Below are 13238 nucleotides of genomic sequence, written 5' to 3'. Positions count from 1 at the left end.
CGTTTACCTCGTTAACAAGCTATTGGAAAAATTGCTCGTACCTCTTTTCCGGTAGCTTAGCACCAGCACCAGAGTCCCCCGATGTTCTTCCCCCGGAATGGCTCGAATCCAACGTTCCATCCAGCTCCATGGCTTGCTGCAGGTTCGTCAAACTCTTGTATCTGATGTTAAAAAGCGGAGATCCACCCTTGTATCCGGGTGGCGTTTCTTTCAACGGCGACGCGCTCTTCTGCCTCATCAAAGGACGTCCCCTCTGAGTTCCGCTGTTCTTCACGTAGAGCTTCGCCAGCGGCGGCTTCTCGACTCTCGGCTGTGGAGCCTCCTTGACGGCGCGTCTGGTCCTCTTCTCTGCCTGGATCTTCTTGGTCGGTATGGTCTCTATGGGAGGTGGTTCTGGTCTGTCGTCGAGCAGAGGGGCGATCGTTACCGTGACCGGCGTCAGAGGTGGACTGGACCCCTGTGCCCCCGGCAACGGGCTCTCGTAAGGGGACCTGACGCTCTTCGGTAGCGGCGCGAACCCGCGGACATAGTCGTAAATCTGATCGATCTCGTCGTACTCCTCCGTGCAAGCGGACGGTGGCACACGATTCTCGTCCCGGTAGCCCGCGTGTCCAGAGGACGCCTGGTGTCCATTGCTGTGATAGTGATGATGATGATGGTGATGGCTGGCGTTGTTCCGATGGTGGCTCGGCGGCCCGTTATCCGAATTGGTCGACGATCGCCTGAGGAAACCGGATCCGCTTCTAGTCTGCCTGGAAGGCTTGCTCTCCCCCAGTCGGCCGTCCAGCACGTGCGCACGATCGGCCACGTCGGCAACGAGACGCGACGCGCGTTCTACCAGCCTCGTGAACTCCTGCATCGATCTGAGAGCTTCCTCGTTTCGCGCTTTGACCAGCTTCAACGGAGCGGCCAGAGGTAACGCCACGGCAGCCCCTTCTCTCTGTAACGGCAAGGCGAACACGTGTTCTTCCTCGAAGGTCGATAACAGCCTCAGCTCCGGAACGAATTGCGACGATGACTTCAATCCCCTCGGTGGTTGACCGTGCACCAGTCTGACCGTCAACGGCAAACGCTTGCTCAGCAACGCTCGAGCCGTGTGCACGCCGCTGATATTGTCCTCGCGCGCCAGGGCGCTGAAACGTCCGCGCAGCTCCATACCCAGGAGGACGCTCTCTCCTCGACAGTCGACGCAGCGCAGAAATCTACCGCGACCGGGCAGGCTAACCTCGCCAGCTGTTACAATCGTCTCTCCGGCAGCCAGGGTCCTCGTTCCTTCGGGAACAACTATACCGGAGTCGTCGTCCACTCTGCAAGCTATTCCACGCACGGTCTCCCGGACCAGAGCTCCTTCCTCTGGACATCTTCGACACAGCTCGTTCACGGACTCTATCCCGCGAACGGCTCTACCTTCCTCGCTCAGTATCTCGAAGTAACCGGCATAAGAGTCTGGGATGGCCAGCCTGGGCCCTACGCCCACTACTCTGCGTCCCTCCTTGATCTTCACCGCTTGCGCGACGATCTTTCGTCGACGTCCAGCGGATACCAGGAGGGCCGTACTCTGCAGGCTAGGCGCTGGAAGCGTCGGGACACCTAGACCACCGTACTGACCTTTCGTGATCTTGATCACCGCCGGAAGACGATATTTGGAAACGAATTCGCGCAAGTACGTCGCTTCCTCGGCCCAGCGTGCCGCCGCAACGACGATCTGACCGTCAGTCGCGGCCATCGCGGCGCTGCAACGCCGCCCAGCTTTCTCGCGAGCACGGGCCCCGATGCCGACGTCCCCGGACTGAGGGCCCGCTCAGGGCCCCGACGATCGAGTATCGCTACTGATGCTCCTGCTGATCGGACGCCGCGCCTCTATGCTCCATCTGTAACAGAAACCGACGTCGATACGTCAGAATTGGTTCCATTATGGTTTCCGAATAGATATCGCTCTTACGAAGTATCCAAATTCTCGTGTCAATCGTAAACTTTTAACGCTACTATATCGATACAAAACGTAAAAGCCGTGTTCGGGATTTTGAGTGGCCGTACGTTTATGGCTCGGCCAGCACCTAGTTCTTCTTTGGGAAATTCCAAAGTACCTGTCCTCCCCGAGCTGATGACACCAAGGTCAGGGAAAAACTCTAGCCGGGAAGTCTCGATGAACGGACAAGACCCAACGATTGTTGGGGAGAATCAGCGATATGCTAAGTCAGTCGTCATCGGAACATCGCACCGTGCGGGTGAAGTACTTCACACTCAACAAGATCCTACAAATGCCGTGTTCATAACATCCAACCTTATTTTTGTACAACAAGTGCAAATAAAGTGCTAAATTACACTAACACTCGTTCTATTAAACCTCCTCCACCTTGAGCGTTAAGTCATTCAAGATACGCGATATCGACCGATCGGTTTGACCTGACCGGTTGCTCTTTAGTTGATAATTCTCAAGAAGCCGCAAACTCGAAGAAATCGGAACGTCTTCGAGAAACGTTTCCAGCTGGATGATTAAAAGCGACGCCTGCAGGCATAATACACGCGTCCGTGACCAATCGAAAGACGGCTTGGCCCGGAGAGTCGAACTGGAACAACGAAACAGGCCGCGATCGTGGGCCCGTTTCCCGTTACTTCCTCGTAGGGATGTATCATCGGTGTAACCGACGATTAACGCGGTCGAACGATAGGCACCGTATCTCAAAGCCAGGTTACCTAACGAGTGTACGTATATAGCTGGGCGGAGTCGTCGATTGTTTCGGATTTCACGAAAGTACGTAGAGATGGCGAGGAAGGGGCACACGGATCGTGACCGAGCGATCGAGCATCGCGTTAAAAGCGATTCCCTCGGACGAATTGCTTCACGGTTATGCCGCGCGATCGCCGCGGAAATTCCGCGGTGTCGTAACGCTTGGGAACGGGCGTACTCCGACAGAAGTACCCTCGCGCCGATGCTTCCGTGTTACCTCTCGTTGCCACGTGTATATCGGATAACCCGAAGGATTATATAAATCACCGTTTGGTCCGGTTCGATTCGGGTCGACGGAACGCTTGGCGATGCCAATTATCCTTTTCGTTTAGGTAGATCGACATGACGAAATTAGCCTTAGGAATGGAACAGTTGGGTTACGTTTCGTTTCACGTTTAGGGGTTGCTTTTACCATATTATTTTGTCCGAATTGGACGTTCTCTGTCACTGTTTTCCATGTATATTATACGCACCAAGTTTCTTTCTCCGTGGAACAACTCGTTGCCAAATCTTAATCTACAGCTATAAAAGATCCTTCGTTGCCTAGTCGAGAGGAATTTCACAATTTCGCAAATTTCGCTGTTTACCCTTGGAGGCAAGGGCTATATGGTGGACACACGGAAGCGACGCACTGGTTCCAGATGCCGGATCGTCGTAACACCGCGATCCTTGGTCGCAATTTATCGCTTGGCCGTGTGAAAGGCCCATTCAGAGTGGCGAGAAGCGTACGTGGCATGGATCGAGGGATAATGAAATCGCGCGGTGAAAATCGAGCCGTCTGAAAGGGGGCCTCCGAGATGGCCCGCAGCCAGCCGCAGATAAGCACCGGGTGACCAATGACCCGGGGCGTCGTGACAGGCGCGCCTCTAGGAAGTTATTCGACACACTCCTCCTGTCCTGCATTCTCTTACACGACCGCACCGCGCTTTCTCCGTCTCACTCTTTCACCCGTTTGTATTTCATTACTGTCTCTATTTCCCTGTTGGTCGAACGAGAATCTCCTTCCAGTGTACTACACACATAAGCTTTCACGGTGGATTTCTAGCGGGCGCGAGAGCGGCTCGATGCAAATTTGTATTGGAATTTTTTCCTCTTGGAACGGTGCTTGTGCTTTGATCGAACGCAGGAAACCGTTATGTTCGTTCGCCGGCGTGCGTGTTCCCGTGATAAGGCGATTACGCGATACGGGAACAGACGGATCGCATTGTATCTGATACACACCGAAGCCAGCCGCGATCCTCCTCTCTTTCGAGCCGATGGGAGTGTACGCGTACGGTTCTGAAGGAATCTGCCCGTTTAGAACCGTGGAAGAGACATCTTTCTCAGGGATGCTATGTACGCGAGAATAGCGTTGTTTTACTTAGCTGTCTATACGTATACGGCTACTGGTTGTACTGTAGTACAATGTACTGTAGTACTAGAGTAAATCGTGGCACGATTTTTTGATATTTTCCAATTTCTAATCGAATCATACTCTTCGCTATCTCTACTTGCACGTCAAATCCTCTTTATCCGAAGCAGCGTAGGAAAATCCTATTCACAATGATACACTAATTTTAATCGGTAATTTTGTATCACGAGGTATTTGTTATTTGCCATGTGGAATTTACATCGAAGAATGGAAAGAACATTATCGACAGAGTATCTCGTAAAAATAACGAAGAATATCAAGTATTTTCTATTTTCTAATCGAAGCAATGTTTCACGATACAATACTTAGGAATTATCTTGGAAAATTCGAACAATAGAGCGATCGAACGGAGTTGTGGCGGATCAATGGAAGGGCAAGATTCATCGAGCAGATACCAATCGTTTCTTGAAATACGATTAAAGATTCCAAGGTGGACTTTGTGTTCGAAGGGATCGGGAGGTTCACGATAGTCTGCTACGATACTTATCAGGCTCGATGACGATATACAGCACGGGTGACGCCTACGAGCGGGCAAACGGTCGCAAACTCGGAAACACGGCGTCTAATCGTAATGTTTTATTGTTACACGGCCTTCGGTGCGTGGCGAGGAATTAGTACGCGAGTTTGTAGTCGGCGAACGGCATTCCGTGTATTATGGAGGTCGACGGACCGCGTTAAAACGATAACCACGCATTCAGATACCTCGAATTTTCTCCAGAATTCGCTTGAATAAATTTGAAAATTTGTATCGACAACTGTTACCTGAAAATTGGTATTCTCATATAAAAAATCTATATGCTTTCAAATATTAATTTCAAAGCTCGAAACTTCCATATCGAAAAATTTAAACTGCCACGCCTTCTACTCTACAAAAAGAAAAAGAAAGAGGCGAAAGATCGTAAAAGTGAAAAAACGCTTTCGAAACCATCGCGCAGCCCCAAAGGCAGCGCCCTCGAATATCGTGGCGAGCCGCGATCGACGCGGTACTCGATCACTCGTGATACATGCAGGACGCCCACGAATAGACGAGCGTGTGTCGTAACGCATGGCGCGCCGCGGCGTCTCTCCGCGTTCTTCGTCGATCTCGCTCCCCTACGATCGATCCTCTCGTTCTAGTGTACGCGAACACGAGCTGATTTATCGACATGCCCTCGAATTATACGCCACGGCCCGAGCCAGCTTTCACCGTGCTCGAGTCTGTCTTAGCTACCACCGCGTCCCTCTACGATCCTTTTGTTTCCTCCGTGAGATTTCAACACCAGCCATCGCAACGCGACGATTGTCCCCGCGACAACCGACAACGCACCAGACTCTTTGACCCTTTGCTCCAGCCCTAGACCACGTCGACTTCATCGGAAGCAGGGCGTCAGGGTGGTTTAATGGTGCGTACGTTGGTTCACGGGGATCGTGATATCGTTGTACGTTAGGCAGAGATAAGATCTTCGAGGAAAATAAATGTTTCAAAGAGGATTAAGCGGCTGTGGTTGCAGCGAATTCACGTTTCAATGAATTACTCGAATACCGTGATGCACACACTCGTAAAAATGTATGTAGGTGTGGACTTGATCGCTGCGACGTATCGTAATTTTCAAAATTGACACGGCCGAATTTTCTCCTTTGATTCACGACGCAATTGGTCCGGTTCGAATTTCTGATCGAAATTAAACGGTCAAAGGAGTATTCGCGTACTGAAGAAACGACGTCGAGACTCGTCAAGATTCGCTTGATAACACGCTGAAAATTCCCAAGGCCGATATGCATTAGTCTTCGTTCCAGTAATCACATTTCGAGCCACGCCTGTAGGGTATTACCATAATCGTATCTTCCCTCGGTCTCTCTTTCTATTCCCAGCCACTTTTTCGACTCTCACGCGAGTAACGCGCGCACGTATCCATTTTCGAAATGATTTACACGCTGGCTCGTCCCGTGAGCGGACGGTCAGAGAGATTCGCAGAAGGGTTTGGGTCAATGCGAGGATACAAGAAGAGGAGAACGTCGAGAGAAGCGAAGTTAACATGAAAAAAAAAAAGAAGAAAAGGAAGACAAATTTTATTCTTAATGACGAAATTAATGAGAAATTATGCGAGAAATGAAAAAGACGAAATATGTCGATGGATGCATATCGATCTCCAAATACATTATTGTACTATAAGAGAAATACTAATTTTCTAGGGAAATAATATAGAATCGCGAACTCGTTAATTCACAAGAGCGGACTGTGACGACGATTGACCGTGTTGGATCGTCTTCGACAACAAAGAACCAAAATGGAAGAAGGAGAGAGCCACGTTAGAGGGAGCGACAAGAGGGTATAGAAAGAGAAAGAGAGAGAGAGAAAGGGTAAGAGGAAGGAAGATAGGCTGCTCGTACGTGACAAGTCGTTCGCACCCGGCCTGTCGGGCCTTAATTAACCCTCGTGGCGTTCTCACGAAAAAGTTGTCGTATCCGCGGCGCTGGCTGCCGCCGCCTCGCTTTCTTAATCCAATTTCGCGGCGTATTAATCTAATTACGGCCGGGCACGTATGCCGCGAGTCTGACGTGAAATTATGCCAGCTGGTGGCTTTCGCAATCGCGAGGAACACCGATCGAGACGAAACTCTCGTCTCCGAGAGCTTCTGGGTTCGTACGTTGCAGGATGGATGCGACGCTTGATAATTCCGATTATGTAAAGCGTCGTCAACGAGAAAATCAGTGGTTTCGATGCAAGGGGAAACGGCAGAAAAAACATTTAACGACGTTGGACAATTAGAATTAGAGTCGGCGAAGATGGGTAGAAATAAAATTGGGAGTTTCAACAGGATGATTGCAGTGTCGAACTAGGATCGCCCTTTACAACGCGGAAACTGCACGCAAGTGTCGACTCGAAGGATATCACATACCCGTTGATAGAATAAAGTTGAATTAAAGTTGACAATCTCTTTTTCTAGAATATCATCGACTGGTAATTACGAACCGAAATTACGAACTATTTACGATAACGTGAAATTTGATAGCTCGCGATGTCTATAATAATCGCGGCTCCACCTCGCGAATAAAATCCTATCACCGGTGTCGGACGAGAAAAAGACACGGCGGTAGTAGCATCGTGGGTAAAACGATGGAAGAGGTGCTTCGAACCGCGAGTCACGGATATTCAAATCACGCGGCACGCCATCAAGAATCAGGATTTATATCGATGAGGTGTCAGCAGTCAGCGGACATTCTCAAGGTCTTGATCGTCGCCTATGAACGACCTATTTATAAATCATCACGAACGACGCGAAATTCCAGTTTCGCGCGGTCGAGCAACGGGAACGGCGCTCGTTAATTCAACCAGTTATCGCGACAAAATGCTGACCAGGCTACATTGTAAACGACGCTCGCTGGAAATCATACAGTTTTCGTCTATCCCGCTTCCGCCAGGGTGCAATTATAAGCTGCTTCGCACGACTTTGCCTCGTTCGATAACCTATGATTAAATTCTAGTCTTTTTGCGATCGATCGGTTGTTTTCATTACATCGAGAAACGAGTGATTTTGATTTAGTCGTTTTTTCCAACGCGAGTCCTGAGAAAATGAACGCTACCTGTAAGAAGTTCGATCATAACGAACGTCGATTAAGAATTCCCCAAAGCTCCGGAATACCAACAAATCTCCGTCACTTTCGCTTTGATCTCTCGAATCGCCTGTTCTCCTTTAGATAAAATTAAATCACGGAAGATCAATTCCATCCGGCAGTAGGATAAGAAACTCCATTCAATGAGACGTAAGAAAAAGGGGTTCGTCGATCGGACGCGAGATTGCCGGGGCTCGTTAACCAATTACTCGAAGCGCAGTAAGAGGGAGCAGAGGTGGTTTTCGAGGGAGTTTCAGGGGCCCTGCATGCTCGACATTCTGCGTTTTTTTCACGGGACATGGCTAGCCTCGGCTCGCGCGAACCAGTAATAACTTCCTCACGAACCGAGCAAGAACAGACAGTCATCCATCATACTTGGACCAGAGTTCTGAAAGTTCGCTGATGGCTCTTGTTCCTGGTTCCGCGATGATTGTGATGCATTAACCGAGAACACGGCAGAAGACGGGCTGTGCCGTTCGAAGAAGACGCGCCGTGACACGTGGAACCGTCTCACGCGTCTGCCCGCTTCGTAATCTTCTCTCCTACCTGCTCTTACATATACGTACCAGGGGAACGTTCACGGTCAGCATTCGTGATCTATGTTGCTCACGTGATTCTTGAAACCTTTCAATGAACGATTCGATCCTCGCTCTTAAGGTGAATTTAATGTTTAGTGGCTCGGACGAGCTTGGACGAAAGGAACGTAAATCGAGGTAAATTGTTCTTTAAATCGATATTTTCTCCATCAGTTTCTTCGCATCCCAGGCTGAAGAACCTTTGCACATCGAGTTTAACTATTTCCATGTTGAACTTTTCAGAATATTCTCTTTATCGTTACGATGGGCAATTTCATTCGAACGTTTGGTTCGGACGCAATTAAAGGCAGTCAGCGTCGACGAAGTTTTTCACGCGACAAGTTTCGAGATAGCGACGACCCGCCCGCGGACGTGTCCTTCTTAAGATTCCGTGGCGATCGCCGAAACGTCTCAATAATTGCTAATTGGAAGGTGGCACGAGTTTAAAAAGTGGTCGCACGTCGTCCATCTCGAATCAGTCTTTTCGCGGCAATTGCCTCCTTTTCTCTCTCCGCTCTTCGCGACCACCAATCTCTGCTTTTATACCTCGTCCTCGCCTGTTTCTTTCCTTCCAATAATACCTACGTTTATCTTTCTATGTCCCTCGAAGATTAGAAATACTTGAACAGACACGAATGCAAATACTTTCGGACAATTTGTAAACCTTACAAGTACGTATTATCGAGAAGGAAAGTTTCCAGGAAATTGTTCCAGCTCTTAACTGTCGCGCTCTCGTCGCGGCCTAATCCAAAAGTTAAAGAAGCCCGTTGTTGAAATACAACGATATTAATCGCATACAGATGAGGTGATTGATCGAACGGATTCTTCCCTTCGTTGTCCAGCGATATCCCCACTAGCGTGCGTTCGTGAGATGTACCGCGGCGGCTAGCACGTGCATGTTCTTTCGAGAATTCGGCGGAAGAAGCGTAAGGATATGGATGGAACATTGGGCACGTCGAGAAGCTACTAGAAGGTTCTGTGGCACATGTGACGCCACACAGACATCTACACAGGTCACACTCATCATTGCATAGAGAGTGGGGTTCAAAATCTTTTCAAGGGACATGGGCCACTAAGCCAGTCACTCTGAGAATAACTAGCCAACTGTCTACTTTCCACGACACACTTATATTTCCTGTAATAATTGTTTAATAAATATCACATTATATCGTTTCAACACAAACATTGTGTCTTCCACAGATTATTAATCTTAATTCCGAGATTAAATTCTAACACCCGTAGATCAACCTCTCGACGAAGCCAGAAAACCAGACTCCGACTAGAGATCCTTCTTTCTCCCCGAGGATCTCCTTTCTCCCAATTCATTCCATCACGTAGGCGGTGGCTAGGGCGAAAGAGACAGAGAAAAACGATGCATCTCGACGGTGCAGTGGTTGTGGCTGGGTGTATCGTTCGCGAGATGCGCCGCCGGTAAAAGGTTTCTCTCTTCTTCTTCTCGTTCCACTCCGTTTCTCTTCTTCTCTCCTGTTCCGCGGATCTCCTTTTCACCAAGACGCGAGGCTCGCGCGTTCTCCATCTACCTGACCACCTCCCCCTTTCCCTTTCGTGCCTCGCCGTCACTGTCAATAAGTTATGTAGCGGCGCACGTGCGCGCTCGCTAATAGAAGCACAAAGCCCGGCTGGAAAGCCTAGTAGGAAAGCAGCTACCGTGGCAGCGGCGAGGCCTCGACGAGTGACCGCAGAATCATCGTTCCCCGGTACACGGACGCTGACAGCCTTTCCAATTGTGCAAGCCAGCCAGATGCAACCGAGGGATCGATCGACCGACCGGCGGAATTTAATGCCGCGGATTGTTAACGTCTGGTTAACACTGCTGCTCCCCGGACCGTCTCGACGGCCGACTGTTTGCTTTCAATTTATTGCCACACAGCTTCTTTTTTTTTTCCTTTTTCACTTTTCCTTTTCATTCCGTTTTAGAGGCTTCGAGTGAGATATTTTTTTGCTTGCCAGAAAGATTGAACATTTAGGGGTAAAAATGTAGAAACGTTAATGCGAAACTTAACATACAAATGTATAGGTTTACGAGTTGATGTACTTTGTATCTTGGCAAAAGTATCGAGTAAATGCAAGTGTCTACCGTAAATGTATTTGAAATATTCGCTGCAACACACTGGCAGAAGCACAGTGTTGCGAGTGTAACGTAGTCGCTAGTAAATTAAATGTTCACGCGTACTTTTACTAAACCCTGTCGATGTTTGATGATTCAATAAGGTGGATAATTCGAAAGAGCGATCAATGTTGCTGGGATAGCCGTTCCAAAGTACAAATTTGAAGGCTTAATTTCCTGCTCGAATTACCAACCACCATCTGTGTAATCTCGTCCGATTGCAAACATGCCATTAGAAAAGAACAAAAGGTGTCATTAACTTCCATATAAATCTCAAGCCGATCGTTTGAAACGTCACGTAAGAAAACTGGCTATTAACAAGCTATTGCTCGGCCAAACGAATAAACAACGAAATTACTCCGCAAACCGGTGCGCAGAAATTCTCGGATGCCTGGTTTATCGACCGAGCCTCAACCAGACACCTCATCACCATGAATAATTAAGCAGCCCTCGGGGGATTAATCTACCGTCCCAAACGAGAGCACCGGTTCACCTTGATCCCGAAATTTATTAATGACCAGGCACAATGGTCTCCGGCACGTCCGGCCGATATCTCGGCTCTGTAGCGGTTCCGCAGATAGCGTGGCTACGGTTTTATCGGTATCGTGGGTGCATTAAGGACGCGTTCCGAGATACACCGCCTAACCTCATGGCTGCTGTCACGCGTCAGGACCTTGTTAAGAGAGCATAGATTTATCCAACCGCTTATTTCGAACGACGCTGCATTAATATCCGATGTTATTCCAGCCGGTAATTGCGTCGGCCAATTTCCACTCAATAAATGGCTAATCTTTGTCGCTTGGACAGCGTGTATTTTAGTCTTCGGGGCGGTAACCACTCGATATCTAACGACGAAGTATCCGAATCGATCGGGCTTTCCTCCTTTCTGTCGTTTACTGTCGCTTTTACTAAAGGAAACTCGAATTTTATTTGTGGATAGAAGCGGTTTTAGAATATTCACTGGATTGTCCGATTTCAAATTCAGAAATTTCAAAAACTTAACACGCTGCGTTCACAAATTTCAAACGTGTAATACAGAGATCGTCCGCGAGACGGTCGCTTGGAAAAACACGAAGGGAGAAAATCGAGTTCTCGTTCCATTACGTTGGTCTGCGGTTCGGCAAGCGTGCACACGTATCGAAGAGATCGATCGATCGTCGCATTATCGAGCCCACTGTTCCGTGCAACATTGTCTCCAGAGCAGAGCAACGTCGACACCAAGAAGAAACGGGGCCAGAACTCGGCCGAAGGAGTGCACGGGCATTTCGCTTTCAAGCCTATTTCATAACAAAGCCGCAGTTTCGCCGGGGTCTGCGGTCTCGACGAAAGCAGAAGAAAAAGACGAAACGAAAGGGAAGAAATAAAAAAGAAGTGGAAGAGAACGCGGTTCCGTGCACGAGGTTACCTGCAGTCCGCGACCTCGCGCCTTTTGCCGACTTTTCAACGCTGTCTGTCGCTTACGTAAGGATTTTCTCCCTTTTACGATTCGTCTCTCCTTTTAAGAATCGTCTCTCCTTTTACGATCGTGTCAGGAAGTTCGCAGCGTGGTTTTTACGTCCGTGCGAGCCACGGCTGTAACTTCTCCGATTGTAAATCGTAAACGTGGGATGGAAAAATTTATTGCCGAATTCTGGCTTGGTAATCTAAAGTTTGGTAAACATCGACTGGCTGGATTATGGTCGGGTTATGCGTTGGATCACCCACAGTATCCTATAATATTTTCATATTACGCCACAGTTCGAGCTACGTTACTTCGTTTTAAGACGTTAGAAAAACCGAAAGTACCGTTACGTGTAAAACGACGTGTCTCGATGTTATAGATCGAAGATAATAACAATATCGAAGAAAATAGTAATTTTATAAACGTACGAACGTTTTTTTTCAAAAGTAGAAATCATGCGTTCGTCTCGAATATAAAGTGCTTTGTATTCTTATCGTAGAGCTACGAACAGCAGGTTTATAATGCAACGAAGTCTGGACGTGTTCTAAGAATCCAATAACGAGACGAGCAGCGTTCCGTGGAGGGTATAGAAAGCCGGGATTCGATCGCGGATCGACAAGAAGGCGTTACCGTTCCTGTCCAGTTGAGATCTAAACGGTGCAACGACGACGACCAGCGTCCAACTGTCTCGGTCGAATGATCGAAAGTAAACACGATTACCTTCCGCGAATACGAAGCATTTACCGATTGTCGCTTAACGAGTACGCCTGCTGCCAAGAAATCCGATCGTGGGAAATCGTTTATCAGAAAAAGACGAAAACGCGGCTCCTCGTCCTTACGCGAATCGTTGAAAGAACAGGATTTGGGTGAAAGGAATTGATCTTCGTCCTCTGGAAGCTTCGAACACGTAGCTTCCGAGATTAGAGCTTTCTGACGGTAGGCTCGCGAGGTTAGAAATTTCGTGCCATTGAATTTTCAAGTTTAGAGAACCTAGGAAACCTTTTTTCCGATCGAGCTTGTTGACATTTTGCTATCGAGCTTTCGAGATCGAAGCTTCTCGCTCTATTTATTTTCGAGATTTATTGTCGCGTCATATGTTCTTCCGCGTCAAATCTTCGTTGCGTCGGGCTTGCGAGATCGAAGCCCTTTTTCGTTGCGAAGATTTCGAGATCGACGCGTTTCAAAGCCAGGCGTTGCTCGTCTTCGAGTTTCTAGAATTCTGAATGCTTCCATAATTAGCAACGAGAAAGCGGTTGAAACAAGATGGAGTTAAAACCGAGCAGAACAAAAGAAACAGCGATTATACCTTGGCTGAGAGTTAACGTCGCTCGCGAGCAACGTTTTACGATTTTTCACGT

At 48.4% G+C, this 13238-nt stretch overlaps 1 protein-coding gene across 4 annotated transcripts in view; it reads right to left on the bottom strand.

Moving 5' to 3' along the window:
- Positions 1-13238, bottom strand: part of sano (CABIT domain-containing protein serrano) — a 144325-nt gene that overhangs the window by 32604 nt on the left and 98483 nt on the right. For all 4 annotated transcript variants that reach the window (XM_069125404.1, XM_069125402.1, XM_069125403.1 and 1 more), the window contains exon 4: positions 42-1871. In XM_069125404.1, coding sequence (XP_068981505.1) covers positions 42-1726 — 1685 coding nt within the window. In that variant the 5' untranslated portion in view covers positions 1727-1871. The remainder of the gene's footprint in view (positions 1-41; positions 1872-13238) is intronic.

This window comes from Bombus flavifrons, chromosome 13 (genome assembly GCF_040668555.2).
Source record: "Bombus flavifrons isolate JBK064 chromosome 13, iyBomFlav1_principal, whole genome shotgun sequence".
Classification (NCBI taxonomy): Eukaryota; Metazoa; Arthropoda; class Insecta; order Hymenoptera; family Apidae; genus Bombus; species Bombus flavifrons.
This window is presented reverse-complemented; position numbering and strand designations above follow the sequence as displayed.